Below are 19978 nucleotides of genomic sequence, written 5' to 3'. Positions count from 1 at the left end.
AGCAAAAATGCCAAAAAAAAGTCCCGTTTTTCAAAAATTGGTTAAAATAATACAAAAAACATATATTAAAAAAAAAACTTTATTTACAAAGATGCAACAGATAAACAAAAGCACTCCAACTTTGTTTTTTTCACAAACTTATTTCACAGAATTGGTGTTTTTTTTATTCACAAATATTTTAGACCTCTATGTTTACATAAAATACTGACGAAATTTTCTTTTAATTATTCAAAACAGATAAGGTGAACTGACAGCGAAGTCATTTTTAAATTAAAGATAAAGATTGTTGTCTCAAATAGACAACTCAAATGCACATAAATTGTATGACGATTCGTTTTTCTCATTCAAAGCAGCCAGAAGAGTCCTCTGCAGTCTTTAAAACAACTCCCATTTCTCCAAGGCACATTTGAGAAAACAGCAGAACCATTCCATTGAGAATTATGTTTTATCTGTCATCATTTTCTCCTTTTTTAAGTGTCTCAATTGCTTTTTCTCTTATCTTGTATCCTTGTAGTTCAGTCTGGAGTTCTCCAGGTTTGGGTGGGACCTCTGGAATACTCTGAAATATGAAGAATAGACATCAAAACAAAACCCAAATCTTACAAAAAGCTGTTTTTTATGCTCACATGATGCCACTAAAATTTGACAAGTTAAATATGAATCTTGTCTTTATATGGGGGGTTAATATAAAACACATCCCCTTTAGAGACAGACAACATTTCCAGGAGATAACAACATAAAAATTTGGACAAATTGTATTTTTGCCCAGTCCACATGATATAACTATCCAGAAATGTTATATTTCAGATTACATTCAGGGTGAATTCCCACATCATTTCCATGAAAATCTGCAATATCATAGGGTCATCACTGACCAGATCTGGCAGGTAATACTGGTGCACAGCCTGAGCCCCGGCAAACATGGCTAGAACACTGGCTCCAAGCAACCTTAGATATCGAGGCCACGACACACCGGCTGGCATCTTTACAGCCTTAAAGGAAGCAACTCAGCCTGTGGAAAAATGAATTATTAGATTCACACAATGCGTTTAAAAAGTTGACACTAAATGTTACGGAAGAAACTGATCTTTCGGACCAGATCCGAAAAAATACAACTAAACTGAGCATTTAAGCTATCGTGACCAAAGTTACTTAAAAGAGTTCATGTACTAGTTTAATAGGCATAATTATTATTGTGTTACATGTCATGTGTCCTTATGCAGATCCTGTAGGGCAAGCTGCTCTAGTAAAACAAAATTAGTTTGGGGTCTAGTTAATGAAAAATCAAATATAATTTTACCTAATGAAGAAAACCCATACCTCTCTTGGAACAAACAAATTAGTTATAACCGCTCAGTAAAACTCTTTTGATTATTATCCACAACCAGCAATCTTGAAAACACAAGAAGGGTGACATTGCTTAGCTAACGCAAGCGTGTGTAAAGAGCACTCCCTCTGTATTTTTTTCTTTTTACAGCCGCTATCCAGTTCTACTTTATCTTTTCCTTTAATATTATGTCCTCGCCTCCAACCTTTGTATATTTCTGGTGCTAATGTTAAATGATACACAAAACTTGCTTACTGCTAATTGTTGACTCCCTAGAGATGACTTGAATCGTGGAGTGGTGAGCATGTTATAATATTTTATCTTCGGCGGATTTATTTCTTCTACGCATTAAATTCATGTAGTTGCTTTGAAAATAGCTGTATATTGCGCCGCCTAGTGATTACATCGGAATGCAAGTAACATAATCTATTCTAGGGATTTCCTGATAATACAGAATACATAGCAACAAATTTGTGCTTATGTCAATATATATTTAAATTGTAAGTGTAAAAACAAAAAATAAGACGAAATCTTTGCAGTCTTGTGGAGATACGGTGTTCTCAATGCAGTACACCCTAATAACGCGAGGGGGCGGTAAGCAACCATTTACCTCGAACAATGTTCAGCGTTGAAATGGTCTTTGTTTTTTAGCAGTTTCCTGCTCATTCCAAACCTCAAAACAATGTACGACAGGTATGGATCAGTATTTCTGTAGTTTGAAAGTTTTGATTTTGTAAATATTTCCTGGAGTTTCTGAACGACAGCTACAATTTGCAGGGTTAAAAAAATATTACTGTTAGCTTAATCTTACTTTAGCATTGCTCATTCGCTTATATATGTGTTCGTTAGATTTAGGCGATTTTCATCTCCGACATCTATTAATCAATAAATTCGCCAATAGCGTTTATGTTGGACTTGGAGGTTCGCATTTTTAATTTTATAAAGAAATAATTATACATCTATCTCAGAATTATGTATTTTTCTTTTCTTTTTTTATACTTGTAAATAACAAACAAGATTTAAAAAAATATCAACATGATCTGTTTTTTTAGTCATACATGGTGAGACTTTTATTTTATGAAGTAACATTTTCTATAATATATAAATAATTGTTTATTTTTGTTTGTTTTTTCTGACTTATTGGGGGATAAGAGATTTAATTGATTTTTTTCTTTGTTCTCTTCATTCATTTCTAGTTACCAGTATGATCAGCATCATCTTGAGGAACAGAGTGTAAATCCATATTGCACCATGGACTATTATTCTGAAAATCCTACTGAGGAGTCTGTAATGAGACAGCAGGCCATCCACCAGGATCCATCGGTTCATCAGGAACCTGGTTACAGCAGCTATCTTCCACCCTCGAACCACAACCAGGTGCATCACTGCCAGCAGAGCTTCAGGGAGCATCAGTACCAACATCATGCTTCAGCTTTGCACCATCAGCAGCAACAGACATCAGAGTTTCAGCATCAGCACCATTATCCTTCTTCAGCCTTGCACCACCACCATCATCAGCAGCAGCAGCAGCAAACTTCATCTGAGTTTTACCCTCAGCTACAGCAGAATCCCTCCGCTGCATATAATCCGTACCATCAGCTTCAGCAGCAGCTTAAAACTGAGCTTCACCCTCAGCAGCACCGACCGCATCCTTCAGCCTTATACCACCCTTACCATCAGTCCCACCAGCAGCAACAGCTTAACACTGAGCAGCACCCTTCAACTCTGAATTACCCTCACTATCAGATGCAGGAGCAACCTGCACCCCAGCCCCCCCCTCAGCACCAGTATACAGTGCAGCAGGGAGGGCCAAGTATTCAGTTCAAGACTGAGCCTTCTGATGTACCTCAACGTAAATAACCTTTTCTGGTTTTATTTTTAATTTGCTGCTTATTGTTAAAGATGTTTTACTCTGCGCACACATTACAGTCAGATTTACAAAGGCATGAACGCTCTCCAGAAGGATTTTAAGACTTTTTTTTTTCTGTTTTAGCTGTGACACCAGCAAAGAAGAAGAGAGGCCGGCCTTCCAAACAGCAGGTAGAAGAAGAAACACTTGAAGAGGAGAATGACATTGTAGCTGCCAAAAAAGCCAAGAGGACTCTGAACCGCTTTAACGGCATGTCAGTGGAAGAAGTCATGGCCAAAACTCTGCCGGATGTCATCACCTACAATTTGGATATTTTGATAGTAGGTTATTGCAGTTTTAAGAGAGAGTTTTATGTTTGTCATTCTCAAACCATGAATTTAGTCTTAAACAAATTTCTAGAGTAATCCATCCCTTTTTTTCCTCCCCAGATAGGGATTAATCCAGGACTGCTGTCAGCATTCAAAGGACATCACTACCCAAACCCAGGAAATCATTTCTGTATGTTGAAATTCCATTTCAACCTTCCAGACAGGCAGTAGATGGGAGTCAGTTGAAAAGCTTTTTCATTTTCAAACTCCTGCGTTGTTTTGGTTCAATATTTTCTTCTGGATTTGTCCAAGGCAGTCCAACAGAGAAACTAGGGCTATGTCCAAACTCCTCACTACTCCGTAAACCTTAGATAGTGCAGGACTATCCAGTGCCCTACATCACAATGCAATTCAGGCACATACTCACTACTTTTTGTTCTAAACGCCAAATATGACATCACAAATTTCCCAACCTAAAAAGATTAGAACTTTTTAAAAAGATATTTATGAATCAACTGTGTTCTGGCAATTAAAAACTTGGATGATTCATTAAAAGCACATTTACGTACATTTTTTATATGACAAACACAATGTATTGTGATCTATATTCGCCAATCTACTAAGTATTGACGCAGAGACTTCTGGGAGATTTCCAGGGCACAGAATTTTGGAATTGTGGATTTTGGATCTCCCAAAAAAATGATAACGTCCTATATAGTGCACTAAGTAGTGAGGAGGAAATTCAGACATAAATCAGTAGAAATAAAGCAAGACTCACTGGCTCACAGAAAGGACCGTGAAAAACAAACACTTACATTGAGCTGTTGTAATGTTAATAGTTTGAAACAGTTTTTTTTTTTTTTTGGGCCAGGGAAATGTCTATTTCTGTCTGGTCTGACTGAAGAGCAGCTCAACTACATGCACGATCAGAACCTGCCAGAGAAGTACAGCATCGGCTTCACCAACATGGTAGAGAGGACCACGCCTGGAAGCAAGGACCTCTCCAGGTCAGGAGGGAAAAAAGAGGGTGCCAGCTGCTCTCAGTGTTGCAAAATCAGTTCATTTAGACATACATTTGCTTTTATAGTTTTTTTTTTGGTTTATATTGTGTGTCTGGTTGAGTTTACACTACAGTGAAGAAGTAGCCTAATAGGTTGTGTCCCATTTAGCGAGCCTGTGGCCCCCTGCTAAACAAACAACATCTCTTTTTAAGACTGAGTGGCTTTGGGACAGCATTTCCTACACACAGATTGGAGTCAGTGCCCATGCTTTGTGTGCAATAAGAAAGAAAAACTTGATGTACTTCATGATCTCAGTCTGTTTTTCTGATACCTGGAAGTGTTTTGTCTTCTGTTAGCATATATAGGTTTTCCTTCTATCCTTCCTAGCTGCTTCATGTGGAACATCAAGGTTCTCTGTCCCTTCCACACATCCATCACCTAACATACCTTATTAATGCTGATGTAGAAACTAACGTCACCCTTCATTTATTCTTCCAACAAACGGCTGTTAGTAATCCGTTTTTCAACAAGAATGAAATGGATTTACAGGCACATCGGAGAATGTATGGGTTAAAGGATTGGACTGTTTTTCTTGGTTAATTTCTTATTATTGTCTCAGTAAGGAGATTCGTGAAGGAGGTCGACAGTTACTTGAAAAGCTGCAAAAATACAAACCATTAATAGCAGCTTTTAATGGCAAAGGTAAAACATATTCTGTCGCTGAATTTTTGTCAATCTGTGCCTACAGCATTTACACAACAAATGATGAAGACCGAAGGTTTGGATGTAACGCTTTTAAATGTACTTTTTCTTTTGTAGGCATTTACGAAATCTTTTGTAAAGAAATATTTGGTGTGAAAGCCAAAAATCTGGAGTTTGGCCTGCAGCCCTACAAAATCCCAGAAACTGAAACGGTATGTGAAAGCCGGAGCTTTGACCGACGTGCTCTAAGAGCCGGTGGTGTTGAACAATCCTCTTACTGCCTGTTTTCTTAGGTTTGCTACTTGATGCCATCATCAAGCCCCCGCTGTGCACAGTTTCCACGTGCACAAGATAAGGTACATTTTTACATCAAGCTTAAGGAGCTGCGGGATCAGATGAAAGGCCTGCTCCCTGGCGGCGAGGTGGTGGAGACGCAATACTCTTTTGACCTGCAGCTCGCTAAAGGTTGGTTGGAAACTTTAGTCTCCAGATAAAAAAAACACAATTTAGAAAAGAATAAAAGCTTTCATGTTGTCCTATGATTGCAGAGGATGCTAAAAGACTCTCAATCAAAGAAGAACAAGTGGATCCAGAGTATGAAAGCTGCACTGGGCTGCAGACAGAGCTGAGACAAAGCAGCTGATGCTGAAGAGCAAAGAAAAGTGGACCAGTTTGCCTTAGCACTCAGGTATTGTGCCATTTATGTTAGGGTTTTACCACATATTTAAAAAAGATGAAAAATTTAGGTGTTGAGGAAATATAAGTTTGCACTTAAAGGAGTGTAATTCCTGTCATGTAACCTTTTACAGTATCGGCTTCAGCAGGCATGTCCGAAGACGACCCCATCAAGGACCTCCTGAACTCGGGTTGTTTGTTCATCAGAGAGGCAAAAATCAGCTGATTGCGAGACACCCCAGTGATGAAGACAAACCTCATCATGAGAGAAAAAGATTCTCAGACTTTTATAATTCCACACAATGAACTGCAATCTGTTTACAGGCATGAATTATTGTTATTGTTTTAGTAATGTTTATTGCATTTTGTAGGTGATGTTTTTAAATATTTATTTTGAATTTGATAACTTCGCTTTGTATGTTGTTTTTTATTTGTGAAGAAAAGTCCTTCACCTGAACCCCAAGAATTCATTATTATAACTTGTTATTAACTAACTGTGCAGCATTAATAAATCTGGAAATGTAATTGAATATAAACTTGAATTGTTATTTGTCTTTGTGCCACCTGTGTCTAGATCGAGATGCAAAATGTTTTTGGAAAAAAAAAAGCTTTCTGTAGCTTATAAAGAACAAGAACGGTTAGTTTGGTTTAAGTGTGGCAAATTCAGTACACTAGTTTGCTGTAAAAAAGAGCAGAAGAAATTGTTTTGCAGTTGTAACAATTTGAAGTCCAGATTATTATCCAGATTGCATATAAAGTTTTAGAAAAGACAAAAATACAATATCATTTTATTGATCCCTCAACAGGGAAATTTAAAGTTTTAGTTGTATTTATTGATATTATTAAAAATACAGACACACATTTCAATAGAGGAAATGTCATATAGAAATATGCATATTTGAATTAATTAAAATCCACAAAATGTGTAAACTAGAAATGAAAATACAAAAAAGAATATTATATTTAAGTAGCTTGAATCAACTATAATGCATAAAATACAAATTATTTTATTCTTTTTTATTTTTTAGAAACAGGTAAGATGTTTTCATTGTATTATAAACATCGTGGACATGTTGAAAGTGCCAGATTTAAAGTACATTTAAAGTACAAAGCCGCCAATACAAAGCAGTTTCAAAAAGTTAGGAGTCCAACGGATTAAACCATTACAGGTTTGAGCATGTCACGCACTTTGCATTTTTCTATTGCTTTACTATGTAGCAAAAACCTTTGAAAACTCTTGATTTTAAAAACATTCTGCCTGTATTTTCTGGCTTTAAAAATAAGGCTGCCTTTATAAATTCCACCTAACAGCAACACACAGTTTTCTTGCTCACCCCCATTTCTTTGACTTGCACTCTTCCAGTGTCAAAGTTGACCGGTTGTGTTGTCACCCCTTTGTTGCCTCCGTAGTGCCGCATTCTAATGAGTCGATGTGTGTTACAGTTGTGGTCATAGAAGAAACTAGCTTGGATTTGATCCGATCGAACGAGGTATGTTTGGGTTTCTAAATCACAGCCAACTATGTACAGTTTGTTGTGGGGTAAAATTTAATAGGAAGCAAAACCGTTCAGCCATTCCAAGTTAGCCCGCCTGCTAGCTATTGCTAACATTAGCTTTGCTGAATATATGAAGTGCTGAATAGGGATGGAAAATAAAGTGTTTTTATTATTATTATTATTATTATTATTATTATTATTATTATTATTATTATTATTATTTATATAAAAAGACGTTTTTAGCAGTAGTTACAGTCGTTTTTCAATTGGGTTAGCTTGGTAATTATAAATAGTTTGCTAGCTTGTTCTTGCTCTTCACTACTGTTTTTCTTCTTTTTATAATTAACGCTGTACACATATAATACATATGTTATATGAATATACGCTGATGTTTTTGTTTCGATGATTTTGTCTGTAAGTCCGTCGGTGCCATAGCACATACATTCAGCGTAGTTTTTAACGATGAAACATCCTATTTTTGTTGTGTGATTTATCAACGTGCATGCTATGTGATAAAGTCAAAGCCAGCCAAAAGATGGAAGAAAAGATGAATGGATCTCTGCCTGTTGTCTCCCCGGAGTATCTTCACCAGTGGTGAGTCTGCCTGCTCACCATAGCGGCTAGAAAGCATCTTTAACAGTAAAGACTAATGAGGACTGATGAATCAAAGCATGTGCACCTTTTGCCTCGGCTTGACTTTTAACCCTGTTTGTTGTTTTTATTTATTACACTTGGTAATTAATAACTACTAAGCTCTTTACTTGGTCAGGATCTGTATGGTTATTACAGTATAACTACATGAATATGTGTGTTGATCGACTCATTGAAGTTAAAAGTTGTTTTTCCTCATATTTTTGACTGGGCTCAGTTTCATTCACTTACATCTGCATCAGCTGCATTACTGCCAGACGTAGGGCCGGGCATTATGACCTTTAAATTAAATATAAGATTTTCTTCACACCAAATTTGATATTTGATTTTTTTTTCTTCCCTTCCATTTCCTTTTTTTTTTTTTACAAATGACAGAAAATACTTATCAAAAACTCTTTTATTTCAATATCCTCTTTGGGATTTGACCTGAATTCAAAGTGGAATAAAATTAAAGTTGTAAAAATGTTTGCAAAGGTGTTTTGTGAGCTGCTGCTATTGAGCATCTCGCAGAGAGCAGCCTCTGTTTCTGGGGTTGAAACGGATCCGTCATACTCTCACTTCTGGCAGCAACAGCCTTCAAACAGAGTTTTCAGTGTGCGGTTTGTTGCTCCACATCGGAAGCCACAAAATTGAACCAGTTCTATATCACTGAAGTAACTAATTTTTGAGCAAGCTCCTCTTTGCTAGTTGCCATTTTAACATCTGTGCATTGTAAGAAAGGAACAGGCCGACCTTACTTCAACAGTGGAAACTGTAGAGAGCAGAGTGCTGGGAGAGAAAAAAATCCAGATTTATCTAAAAAAAAGTCTTTTTTAAACAGCAAATTCAAATAAATTGACAAAATTGATTTATCCCCCATAATCACAGTGATGATCACAGCCCCACCTACTTTGAAATACTTAATTCAAGAAAAGGAGACTTAATCATGTAAATCCACAGACGTATTATGAAAATATTCATCTCGTTTGTTCTTAAAACAGTAAAGGTTAAACAAAAATAAGCAAAAGAGCAAATAAATGTATCTGTTTTTACTCAAATTCCTTTTTATGTATTGTTTGATGTATTAGTGCTCTATTGTGCTTTTATTACTGCTGAATGTTGACCACAGGGTTCAGTCTGCCCAGCAGTTCCAGGCTCTCCAGGCCCAGTACTCCAACTTCAACCCCAACTACCAGTTTTCCCACCCAGAGAGTCGGACTGCAGAGCCAGCCGCGGCCCACATGGCCAACCCAGACGGCATGACGGATCCGATGGAACCTGCAAATCTAGTTAAACGTACTGTAGTACATTTTTAAAAATCATTCTTATCTAGATGTGTCTCATTTACACAAAGTTGTAAACTCAAGCTTTGAATTAATAATAGCTTTCTTAGCTGGTTATTTCATTTTGTAAGAGGAAGTCGCTTTAAAAAACGGGATCTTCAGATGTAGCCTTGGTTTTTAGCTTAAACAAGAAGCAGAAATATGTCAGCCTTAATTTTAAGGGAGACTGTCAAAAAAGACAGTGACACCATTTCAAATATGTTTTGTCCGCTTAAGTAGGTTGTAGTGATATTGACTAAAACAGCAATTGAAAGTTGTTGTAGTGCTTTCAAGGCATCAACACAGTTTTTGGTTGGTTTTGAACATTAGCAGCCGGAACTTTAAAAAGTTGTTAAAGATGCAGCCTTTTTTTTTTTTTTTCATCATAACAGCTCCAGCCAAGAAAAGAGGCAGAGCAGCCCAGCCCAAGGAACCACGTCCACCCAAGCCACCCAAAGTCCCCAAGGCGCCAAAACCACCCAAGGCGCCAAAACCACCCAAGGATCCAAATGCCCCTAAAGCAAAACCTGGTCCAAAGCCCAAAAAATCCGCCGGTGCTCAAGCTGACGGAAAACAGGAGAAGATTGACGAGAGCTTCAAGAAGGTGAAGAGGAAAGTGGACCGCTTTAAAGGGATGTCAGAGGAGGAGGTCATGAAAAAGACTCTTCCAGACCTACTGGACCACAACCTGGACTACGTCATTGTGAGATTTCATTATTAACTAAAGTGATTGTGATTGCAATGTTTGAATGTTTCATTTGACCTGATAGTTGTTTGGTTTTAGATTGGTATCAATCCAGGGCTGATGGCAGCTTATATCGGGCGTTGGTTTCCGGGTCCTGGGAATCATTTTTGTGAGTAATAATTCTAATATTATATTAGTATGTGAATATTTAAAAAAATCTATTTAGCCATAAAACAGATTGTACACTTTTTCCAGTTTTTTAAACATGTACTTTCCTTATTTTTTTAAACTACTCAATATCAGCTGTTTTGAGTGAGCTATGTATAAAACCTATTGGAGATGATTGCTAAAAAAAATGACCGGTTACAGGGAAATGCCTGTTTCTATCTGGGTTTACTGAGGATCAACTTAACCACATGCACGACACAACTCTGCCTGTGAAGTACAAAATGGGCTTCACCAACATGGTCGCCAGGGCAACACCAGGGAGCAAAGACCTGTCAAGGTATTCTTGTTGGACAAAACCCATGGACTGCTTTTAGCAGGAAAAATCAAAATGCAAATAATGTTTTTGAAACAGCATCAAATTCTTGCTCCTTTTCTACAGCAAGGAGTTGCGTGAAGGAGGCAAAATTCTAGTAGAGAAGCTGAAAAAATACAAGCCCCTCATAGCTGTGTTCAATGGAAAATGTAAGGAATCTATTATAGGCAGAACAACCGTTAAAACGTTGTAACATGTTGTTTAAGATCATTTTTATTTGTGCAGGTATCTATGAAATGTTCTGCAGGGAGCTGTTTGGAAAGAAACCTCAAAAGCTGGAGTTTGGTTTGCAGCCACACAAGATACCCGACTGTGATGTGGTGAGTTCACGGATAGTTACATTTACGAATTTGGAGTGTTCTCTCGCAGTGTTTAGGTTTGCTTCTGCCTTCAGATGTCTTTTCATTTCCGTGGCAGACATGTTTTGTTTTTCAGTTTTTTAACAAATTCCCATTTGTCTTAAATGAGCACAAACAACTCCAAAGCCGGAAACGACTGACTCAGCACCATTCTTGTTTCACAGGCGCTGTTTCTGATGCCATCATCCAGTGCACGCTGTGCCCAGTTTCCACGTGCTCAAGACAAAGTTCACTTTTACATCAAACTCAGGGAGCTAAGAGACCAGCTGAAGGGCGTTCGAAGAAACACTGAGATTGAGGAGGTTGACTACTCTTTTGACCTCCAGTTGGCTAAAGGTAATGTTGGTCTCCATTGAGCCTGGGATGTAATATTCCGGTTCACAAAGTATTTAGTGGTCACACAAGGAGATTCATAGACATATTTTGGATCATGGTAAAAAAAAAAAATCCCATTTGACGTGCATTATATGGTTCTCATTTCACCCCAACAGAGGATGCCAAGAGGCTGGCAATAAAGGAGGAGCAGTATGATCCTGGTTATGAAGATGCCTATGGCGGAGCATATGTGGAGAAGACAGCCGAAGAGGGCCAGGCGGAAGGCCAGAGCAACGGTCACTGTTCATTCTCATCTGCTGAAAACAAAGGTAGTCAGAAATGACTGATGACATGCCACAACAGGTGTTTGTTTGCTGAACAGTTAACTAAGACTAAACCATTAATAATCTATTTTAGTTTCATGTGATACAGGTAGGTTTTACCAACACAGTTTTGCCACAAAAAAAGACTTAAATCTATACATAATCCAAGAATTTATACTTTTTTAAAGACCCATTCCGATGACCATTTTAACGTGTTCTTGTGGCATTTTTCTGATGATGGAGGACATACAGTATATGAAGAACATTAAGCTCAAAATTGTTTTTCTGACAATGTCTTTACTCAAATCACTGTGAATCAGGAGCAGACAGATGACTGTAGTTGTGACATAGAAAAAAATACACATGCTACAGTCTCCCTGCTCCGTTCCATTCTGATGCATCCACTTGTATACAAATAGATTCATGTATGTCTTTGTTTTCCTTCTCTGAGCTGGAATCTGGATCTAAACCAGGCGTTCTAAAAAAATTTGTAGCGGAGGGCCACATTAGAAATTTGACATTAGACTGGGGGCCAATTTTGGTGGAAAAAAAAGAACAAACGGAAAAAGTTGTTTTAATAACTTTAATGACCAAGTGTCATTTGTACAGTTAACCAGGCCCTCCAGATGTTTTTCCGGAGGTTGCTGTCCAGATCTTCTTCTCGTCTAGTAATTGTATCATCTGATAGACTTATTTCCTCAAACTTTTTCTTTTGCTCTGGACAAACAATGTCACCTACTTTCTATAATGTTTTTACAAACTCCCCGTCACTGAAGGACTTGCTATGCCGGACCATTTCCAAAGCCACAACGTAGCTACTAGCTTCTGCCACAGCTTCACTGGATTTACCCATTTTTGTAAACATCTGGTGCCTCATTGTAGTTGTTGGAACTTATTTTGTGCTCCTCGCCGGTAAATTTGTCATAGTTTTTATGATTTGTAACATAGTGACGATTTATATTGAATGCTTAAAGCACTGTATTTACCTGCTTGCAATCAGGCACATGACTTTATCCAGCCCATGATGTACGACAAAGTAAGTATTTGTCCACTTAGCTTGAAAGCACCTTTTCTCCTCGCCAACACGACGTTTTTCCTCAAAGGAACCTGCTCTGGCTCTCTTTAATTGAGGGCCACGAAAAGTCTTCCCGCGGACCGCCATTGGCCCCCGGGCCGCACTTTGAGAACCCCTGATCTAAACTGTACAGCTGCTTAGCTCCAATATTGCTCACCATTTCTGTTTAACTGGTAATGTTGGGTTGGGGGTGTGAAAAGCTTGCATGAGAGCTTGCATGAGAGTGTGTAAACAGAGAGCTCTCAGTCGTGGGTGACAGGAAATGGGGGGGGGTTGCGTCAGACCAGAGATCCTGCCCTCAACTCAGAGGTGAATTTCTAATGAATAACTGTCTCTATGTGGCAGCCATCGTAAGTAGGGGTTAATGGCCAACGAAGTATGCATTATCACTTTTTAACGCACGCCGCGGGTTAATGGCCTTCGAAGTATGCATTATCACCTCGGTTTAAAACCGAGGTGATAATGCATACTTCGAAGGCCATTAACCTGCTTATACCATGGTCACTTACAAAAGAAATAAATATTAACCAGTTTTTAGTCCTTAATTCTTGTTTTTTTTCCCGATTTCGATCGCTTTTTCCCCCGAAAAGCAGACTGTTTGTTACGTGGCGCACGCGCCGCACGCACCGCTTCAGTCAAGATTCGGCGATATAAAGCAATATATAAATGCTGATCGTCCCGATGGGTTGAATAAAGCATCAGTTCAGAGAGAAAGTTCTCCTCTTACCGCTGGTTTTTGTCCAGATGATGAAGCTAAAGGTTGTTTTAAAGAAGCCGGCGCAGTGATACAAAACATTTAAGACAGGTGACCGGAACTTCTTTTTGGGGCATGTGGTTATCACTTTTTAACGCACACCCAGCAGCCAATCAGAATCGAGTATTCACCCGGACCATGGTATAATCATAATTAAAAGACCACTGGGGACACATTGAAAATAAATTTAAAAGATGATCTGAGTGGGACTTTAAAAAAAATCTCTAAAGCCTCTGCTTCTTTGTTTTGATAATCTCTTTTGTAGATTGCTTGAACAGGATTTTGTCTTAAACTTGGCTATACATTAGTTGTCTCAAGTGAAGTGTCTTTTTAATCTTCGTCTGGAGTTAAAACCCTCCAAACTGTAAAAATGCTTCATGGTTAACTCTTGGAGTTCAGTTCTTGTGTTTTTTCCGTGTTCAGAGGGAGCACAGGAAGCAGCCACGTCACACACTGCAGAGGGCCAGCTTCCAGACGGACAGTGGATGACCCAGTCCTTCGCAGATCATATTCCAGACATCAGCGGTGGACCAAAACAAGGCAGCGCGTGAGGGAAACGTGCAGGGACCAGCTCAGCTCTTTACCTCACCACCATGCTTAGATCTTTTTTTTTTAGTAGCTTTTGAGTGGAAAATAGCCACATTTAGGACTTTGTAGATAGAAATTTGCAGAATATGCTGTCTGCTTATTTTATTCTGTTTTGGAATCTTGTATGTATTTAAGATTGTCTTCATTGCAGTCTTTTTTTTAATGTGAAGCTGGGGCTGATGATTGAATGCTTTGAAAGAACGCATCATGTGTTATAGCATTTCTTTTTTTCTGTGCTGCAATATGTGTCAACATTAACATCTGCTGTGTGGACAGTAGGTGACACTGGTTACTTGATAAGCCTTCCTTAACAGTACCTACCTGGATGTTTCTCTGTCTGCAGGAGCGTTAAGATGTCAGTACTGTTAAACACTCATGGTGCTATGAAGTTTGGGGGCTCAGCCACAACTGGAACTTCTTAAATCCTTTTAATGTCATGTTACACAACTGCTAAGAAAAACACTTTCATTTGAATCTTATCTATGTTTGCTATGTTTGTAAAAAAAAAAATGTAATGGACATGGAGTTTTATGAAACCTTTTTCAATTAAAAAGTCCTGACAAGGTTTTTTCTATGTTTGCTTTACGTTTTATTTATCTAGTAAATAGGTTGTAGCGTTTTGTCTCCACGTCTTAAAAATTAACTGCTAACGCATTCAACAAGCATGGCGTTGTGGTGGTATAGTGGTTGGCACTCTGGTTCAAATCCCGGCTGGGTTCTCCCTGTGTGTTGCATGTTCTGCTCATGCCTGTGTGAGTTTTCTCCAGGCGCCTTGGTTTCCTCCCACAGTCCAAAATCACAGGTTAACTGTCGAGCGTGCGTGGTTCGCAATAGGTTGGTCAATCGCCCAGATTCTAAACCTTTGCCCTAAAGCAACTGGAAGACACTCCAGCAACCCCTCTGACAACTGGAAAGGAATAAGCAAAATAAGAAGGAAATGAGCTATAGTTCAGTTTTATTGGTTGTTTTGACTCACAAACAAGGTATACAAGGAGATCTCTGCCGTGTTTTAGCAGCCAAAATGAGCAGAAAACTAGTGATACTTCTTGAAGTCGTCGCTCTGAAATCTTTTAATTACTTGAAAAATGTCTTAAAAATATATTTTGTCTAAGATTTTTCAAAATACTTGCTTAATTTTCTAGATCTTATATCTTACACATTGTTTTTAAACATTGCTTCAGTTTGGTTTGCATAAAAATACAAACCCTGAATTAAAGCAAAATAAGCATAAATGCTTTTCCACTCTTACAGCATTTTGCTTCATTACATACTGGCAATGTGAAATAATATTTAATATGTTTAAGATGTTTTTTTTTTTCTAAAATTGAAAGATATTTCTTTTCAAATACTATTTATTTTTGTTTCTATGTACCTGTGAGCCTTACAAATAAATATACATGCAGCAAGAGTTATGTAAAGAAATGTAACCTTTGAATACTTTGTGGGTTTTCTCCAGACACAGTCCAGAAACATGCTTCATATGTTTAATGATGACTCTAATCTTAAACCTTACATGTGAGTGTGAGTACATTTGTGATAGTCTGTCTTTCTGTGGCCTTCCAATGGACCAGTGAACCGTCCAAGGGGTTCCCTGCCTTCAAAAGTATCAGGGTAGGCTCCAGCATCCTTGTGACTCCAAACAGGATTGGGCTCAGAAAGTGGATGGAGGAATGTTTTAACTGGATCACAGAAGACTTCATGTCAGCTGACTGCAGATTCAGACGACTTACTGCTGCCCTGCTGTCCTAAAGATGAGGAACACAGGAGAATCGACATTAGACTGCAAGTCTGCACAGCTCTTACTTTAATAGTGACTTGTTTATTAGCTGTTTTAATGGTCAAGGAAATGTTAAGGTATGGAAATGCAACAAACCTTATCAATTAAGAAAATAGAACAGAAAAATTAAACATATCTCATTACGCCACAAAAAAAAAAAAGACAAATTCAGACCAAGTATTTTAGGTGAAACTCCCTGACGCTCTGCAGACATCTGTGGCGTTCTATTGATCCTATCAACAGTTTGCTGTTGCCTGTTCATACAGATGATCATCCCACTGCGATGAAGCAGAAAAAAAGGCCCAAAACTAATGAGGAAAATCCATTTTAAGAATGACAAAAGTCTTTATCTGAATTGTTTCTCATCCATAATCTCTGCAGGATCAATTTACCTTTTAACCAGGAAAAGGGCAAACTGAAGGGGCACAAGAAGAAGGGTCAGCATGCACAGCAAGATTTTCACCAGGAGGAACTCTGTCATCCGAGACCACCAGCTGTCAGCCTCAGCAGCGTCCCTGCACGCCTCACACAGTACTGTCTCACACACACACACACACACACACATGCAAGCATGCAGCAAAAGATGAAAACCTGTGAGGATGATGAAGAGCACGTTTCAATCTCTGCATGGAGTTTTTATATTTTTCTAACTACTGGACAGTGTGAAAGAAAAGAATTAATACTGAATTGTTTTAAAATGTGTTCATATGATTTTAAAATAAATGTCATTAAAAAGCATAAGTTAACTGATATGTTGTTCTCATTGTGTTTGTTAAAAGCAGTTTATCTGTCCATGTGATATCCTATTTATTGAAATGCAAATGTTCATAGATGATCCAAAAGAAAACAGCAAAATGGAAATTAAACAAACTAAAGGGGAAAAAAAGAAGACAGAACTGAAAGCACAAATTCTTACACTTGGACCTTTAACAAAAAGTTATAAAGTCTCTCTCTAAAATTAGTCTATCATAAATCAACAAAAACAACTTTATTGAGTGGGGATAATATAAATAATTCCTGCAAATATTGTACATATTACTCAACCTGTGATTGGTTTCCCGATTAACCGAAATGATCAAGTAATATATAAAAACCATGGGTTTTACCATCTGTTTTTTATTAATAACACCATGTTTGAACTTTTTTCTGGTTGTTTGCCTTACCTTTCTTGACACCAGGTGGGAGGTTTTCTATTATTTTGGGATTAAGCCACCAGTGCTCTTCCGTCAACAGCATCTTTTTCATCTTCCACTTTTCTTTCACAAAATCACAACATGGAGGTTTGACTTTGTCCTCTTCCAACAACATATTGCAGGGATTAAACCCTGCACTGCAAAGACCTTTATTTAAAGAAAAGAAAAAATACCAGTAAGATTTAATGATGATGATGATTATGAAGGGAGAGAACAGATTTAGGGTTTGATTGTGAGCAAAGTAAAGGTGAAAGCGTTAACCTTGTCTTATCAAGAAGCAAAGGGCATCCATGTAGCCATTGTGGCAGATTTCAGCCAGCATCTGTCACAAATTGTAAAAATAAATCAACAATTGCCTTATGACAAAATCTCTGTAGAGTTAATCTTTAAAATATATTAATTTAATTTAAAAAAAGAGAGAAACTGGGCAAATCTACCTCCGGTGGAGGAGGAAAGAAGGATGTACAAACACGATGAACATTCCCAGTGTTGACCTGAATGCTAACATTTCCGTAGTTTGCCTCGAAGAAGTTGAAAGTACCCTCTGTCGGGCAAATGTCGCTCTCTCCTGAAAATGGAGCCACGGTGATGGTGTTTCTGTGCTCGAACAGGGGCATGCTGTTGCTCAGGGCTCCATCCATGTAGTGCTGGCAGAGATGGATCCAAAGCAAGTATGAGAAACAATCATTCCAAATCCATACAATGATATAGGCGGCAATGTTTAAGACTGCTGAAATTAACTTAATGCTGCCCACCATTTTTACCAAGACATCATTTTAAAGTAGGGGTGTAACGATCAATCAACTTAAATGAATTATCGATTTATGGTCCTACAATCCAACTAGATCGATCGGTCAGAGGACATTTGTTAATCGAATCAACCTAAACCATGAAAAAAATTTTTCAAAATGAAAGGAATCGATTATATCGATATTGAAAAATAACATCTAGATGGAGAGGCGGTAGTTTTATTTAACTATAACATAAAAATGACCAATTTCCATCACCGTGGACAACACACATGTGACGCAGCAAAAACTGATCAGTCCATCATTCCAGTCCAATGTGTGGAAACAATATGAATTTAGCAAAGTCATGTGACCAAACAGTGTGCTAGAATGTTCTAAGAATGCTCTGTGATGTGGAAAAACAACAGTGGGATGAACTTTAGGAAACTAAAATGTGAATAGATTTGACATTCATTCTTGTTTACTTGTTTGTACACGTATTTAATTTACACTTGATTATCTTGCAAGAAATACAAGGAATGTGGAAAACTTCTCCTGCACTGTTCAGTACCAGGTATTTATCTCTGTTACACTGGTTGAAATTTTGGCTAAAGATGTTTTGGATCCATGTTAGGTCAATGATTCGAATCGATTGTTTAAAATGAACCAAAATCCATTATGAATCAGATCGGCAACTACAAATTATGATATGAATCTATTTGTTGTTAAAATGATGCATGGTATAAAATGAAAGGATACAGGGTAACATAACCCAGACAATTTGTTGCCAGAAGTTTACCAAGAGGGATCTGTCCAAACGGGACTAGATCTGTCCAATTTTAATCCACTCCAAATTATTTTTAGCATCTAAAGTGTCTTTAGAATTTTGACTAATTAAAAGAGTCTGATTTTATGATGATTTATAACTAACATTTTTATATTTGCACTCACCACTCCACGATATGAAGGAGGCGTTGAGCCACAATAAACTGGGAAAAAGCAGCTGCACATGAGAACCTAAACAAACACACCAAGGTCAAAAAGAAAGAGCTCCAAAAACATACGGCTCCTTCGTATTTATGACAAACTACCTGAATGAGCTCCTCTCTACTGGCAAATTCTGACACCAGAACGTTTTCTCCATCCGACAGCCTGGTGAGAGACACGCACAGCTTTCCAGACGCTCGAAGATGGGCATCGATGGGGATCCTATCCAGCAAGGAGCGCTGCACCGTCCGCAACAGACAGAAGCTGGGGTGGAAAACTCCAAGGGTCTGTTTTCTGGCCTCCTTTGCTGTGGTCATGATATCCAAACAGAGCTGTTCTAACAGGACAATGTAAAAAAAATAAAAATCAGTGATCACATGGCCTTTTTGAAGTAAGAGGAAAAACAAAAAACTCCAAAAAGTTTTACTTTAAAATAAATGGTAATTGGCGTATGTTTATATAATGCTTTACTACTTTCTTAGAAGGCCCAAGGTACTTTACAGTCACAGTCCTATTCCCCCATTCACATTCACATACACATTCACACTCTAAAAATAGAGATTAAACACTTGAATCGAATTTCCCAGTGATTCTGGTCGAGTTTGAAATTATGCAAACGTTTCCAGGTTACATGTCAATGTTGTTCTCCACCATTTGGCATTTTTAAAACATCTGTTGCCTTTGAATACTACATACCCAGTGGAGTTTGCCCTAACTTTTTCATAAACTCTGAATGTCAATGAACCCACGGAGAAACTTTTTTCGTGCTTGTTTTTAAGGTAGGCAGTTTTGTTAGTTATTAGAAAAACTGTTGTAGTTTGTGGTGATAGAAAAATAGAAATTTGCTTTCTCTGTGCAATCTTCAGACATTCAACAGGGCAAAGGGAGATGTAGCAACTTCTGTATGTGTACTGCACCTTACAACAGTGACTCACCCATGGAAGTTCCAACAGTCAGAGCTGCTGCCACCAGACACCCAGATGAAGCTCCACCAATTTTTGAGGCACCGTGGACCAGCTGGGGGACTCGCTCTAGGAAGCAGCTCAGAACTCCCACGTAGTAAATACTCCTGAATCCACACCCAGAAAAGGAGAAGTTCCACTCCTCGGCCCAGTTAAACATTCTCCACCAGGTTTTCACCAGCGGTCTGATTGATTTGAACCGTATTTCTCATATTACTGCCTTTTCAGTGATCCTTCAGTCTGTTGGAATTTTGCCTGAGTGAACTCATTCCACAAAATTCAGAGAAAAATTTGGCAGGACAGTATATGCCACCATGTTTTTACAAGACTCACTAGACTCTGCTGGCTTACAGTACAACA

At 38.1% G+C, this 19978-nt stretch overlaps 4 protein-coding genes across 12 annotated transcripts; 2 read left to right on the top strand and 2 right to left on the bottom strand.

The window, feature by feature from the left end:
• Positions 1 to 61: 61 nt before the first annotated feature.
• Positions 62 to 1690, bottom strand: uqcc6 (ubiquinol-cytochrome c reductase complex assembly factor 6). Of its 3 annotated transcripts, none has more exons than XM_004069400.5 (3): positions 1583 to 1690; positions 876 to 1012; positions 62 to 559 (listed from the first exon to the last, which is right to left on the bottom strand). In XM_004069400.5, exons 2-3 carry the CDS (start codon positions 981 to 983, stop codon positions 446 to 448), a joined length of 222 nt encoding a protein of 73 aa, XP_004069448.1. In that variant the 5' UTR covers positions 984 to 1012; positions 1583 to 1690; the 3' UTR covers positions 62 to 445. The 3 variants fall into 3 exon arrangements, with proteins under 3 accessions (XP_004069448.1, XP_011474097.1, XP_004069447.1); XM_011475795.4 differs by lacking the exon at positions 1583 to 1690 and adding an exon at positions 1321 to 1460; XM_004069399.5 differs by lacking the exon at positions 1583 to 1690 and adding an exon at positions 1301 to 1438.
• LOC101162834 (G/T mismatch-specific thymine DNA glycosylase) lies at positions 1679 to 6419 on the top strand. Of its 3 annotated transcripts, none has more exons than XM_004069398.5 (10): positions 1679 to 2020; positions 2524 to 3179; positions 3321 to 3517; positions 3626 to 3695; positions 4377 to 4512; positions 5126 to 5208; positions 5326 to 5420; positions 5502 to 5673; positions 5757 to 5896; positions 6018 to 6419. In XM_004069398.5, the coding sequence occupies exons 1-9, from the start codon at positions 2010 to 2012 to the stop codon at positions 5849 to 5851; spliced, it is 1515 nt and encodes a 504-aa protein (XP_004069446.1). In that variant the 5' UTR covers positions 1679 to 2009; the 3' UTR covers positions 5852 to 5896; positions 6018 to 6419. The 3 variants fall into 3 exon arrangements, with proteins under 3 accessions (XP_004069446.1, XP_020559462.1, XP_078804539.1); XM_078948413.1 differs by having other exon boundaries at positions 1934 to 2011; XM_020703803.3 differs by having other exon boundaries at positions 5126 to 5420.
• Positions 6420 to 7234: 815 nt separating this feature from the next.
• Positions 7235 to 14545, top strand: LOC101155844 (G/T mismatch-specific thymine DNA glycosylase). Of its 2 annotated transcripts, XM_023955592.2 has the most exons (11): positions 7235 to 7373; positions 7898 to 7973; positions 9139 to 9305; positions 9724 to 10034; positions 10116 to 10185; positions 10386 to 10521; positions 10624 to 10706; positions 10783 to 10877; positions 11081 to 11252; positions 11408 to 11560; positions 13807 to 14545. In XM_023955592.2, exons 2-11 carry the CDS (start codon positions 7915 to 7917, stop codon positions 13932 to 13934), a joined length of 1374 nt encoding a protein of 457 aa, XP_023811360.1. In that variant the 5' UTR covers positions 7235 to 7373; positions 7898 to 7914; the 3' UTR covers positions 13935 to 14545. The 2 variants fall into 2 exon arrangements, with proteins under 2 accessions (XP_023811360.1, XP_023811361.1); XM_023955593.2 differs by lacking the exon at positions 7898 to 7973 and having other exon boundaries at positions 7253 to 7373.
• A 364-nt stretch (positions 14546 to 14909) lies between these two features.
• On the bottom strand, positions 14910 to 19967 carry LOC101155596 (patatin-like phospholipase domain-containing protein 2). 4 transcript variants are annotated; one of them, XM_004069451.5, is made up of 9 exons: positions 19592 to 19967; positions 18761 to 18993; positions 18621 to 18686; positions 17379 to 17588; positions 17203 to 17263; positions 16912 to 17088; positions 16141 to 16282; positions 15923 to 16026; positions 14910 to 15716 (listed from the first exon to the last, which is right to left on the bottom strand). In XM_004069451.5, the coding sequence occupies exons 1-9, from the start codon at positions 19776 to 19778 to the stop codon at positions 15673 to 15675; spliced, it is 1224 nt and encodes a 407-aa protein (XP_004069499.2). In that variant the 5' UTR covers positions 19779 to 19967; the 3' UTR covers positions 14910 to 15672. The 4 variants fall into 4 exon arrangements, with proteins under 4 accessions (XP_004069499.2, XP_011474095.1, XP_011474096.1 ...); XM_011475793.4 differs by having other exon boundaries at positions 16141 to 16339; positions 19592 to 19962; XM_011475794.3 differs by having other exon boundaries at positions 16141 to 16339; positions 18761 to 18988; positions 19592 to 19766.
• Positions 19968 to 19978: the final 11 nt, after the last annotated feature.

This window comes from Oryzias latipes, chromosome 6, assembly GCF_053564925.1.
Source record: "Oryzias latipes strain Hd-rR chromosome 6, Olatipes_Hd-rR_3.1".
In the NCBI taxonomy this organism is placed as follows: domain Eukaryota; kingdom Metazoa; phylum Chordata; class Actinopteri; order Beloniformes; family Adrianichthyidae; genus Oryzias; species Oryzias latipes.
Note: the sequence above shows the minus strand (reverse complement) of the source record. Positions and strands in the feature narration are given on the sequence as shown.

Bases quoted from the DNA above. Each gene is read 5' to 3' on its own strand.
- LOC101155844 (XM_023955592.2), top strand. From the start codon at position 7,915: ATGGAAGAAAAGATGAATGGATCTCTGCCTGTTGTCTCCCCGGAGTAT. The intron at 10,186-10,385 runs GTGAGTAATAAT...GACCGGTTACAG, and splicing joins GGGTCCTGGGAATCATTTTT to GGAAATGCCTGTTTCTATCT. The intron at 11,253-11,407 runs GTAATGTTGGTC...TCACCCCAACAG, and splicing joins TGACCTCCAGTTGGCTAAAG to AGGATGCCAAGAGGCTGGCA.
- LOC101155596 (XM_011475793.4), bottom strand. From the start codon at position 19,778: ATGTTTAACTGGGCCGAGGAGTGGAACTTCTCCTTTTCTGGGTGTGGA. The intron at 18,687-18,760 runs GTAGTTTGTCAT...GTGTTTGTTTAG, and splicing joins GTAGAGAGGAGCTCATTCAG to GTTCTCATGTGCAGCTGCTT. The intron at 16,027-16,140 runs GTAAATTGATCC...GCTTCATCGCAG, and splicing joins GCCCTTTTCCTGGTTAAAAG to TGGGATGATCATCTGTATGA.
- LOC101162834 (XM_020703803.3), top strand. The intron at 3,518-3,625 runs GTAGGTTATTGC...TTTCCTCCCCAG, and splicing joins ACAATTTGGATATTTTGATA to ATAGGGATTAATCCAGGACT. The intron at 4,513-5,125 runs GTCAGGAGGGAA...TTATTGTCTCAG, and splicing joins GGAAGCAAGGACCTCTCCAG to TAAGGAGATTCGTGAAGGAG.
- uqcc6 (XM_004069400.5), bottom strand. From the start codon at position 983: ATGCCAGCCGGTGTGTCGTGGCCTCGATATCTAAGGTTGCTTGGAGCC. The intron at 560-875 runs GTCAGTGATGAC...TTCATATTTCAG, and splicing joins AGTATTACCTGCCAGATCTG to AGTATTCCAGAGGTCCCACC.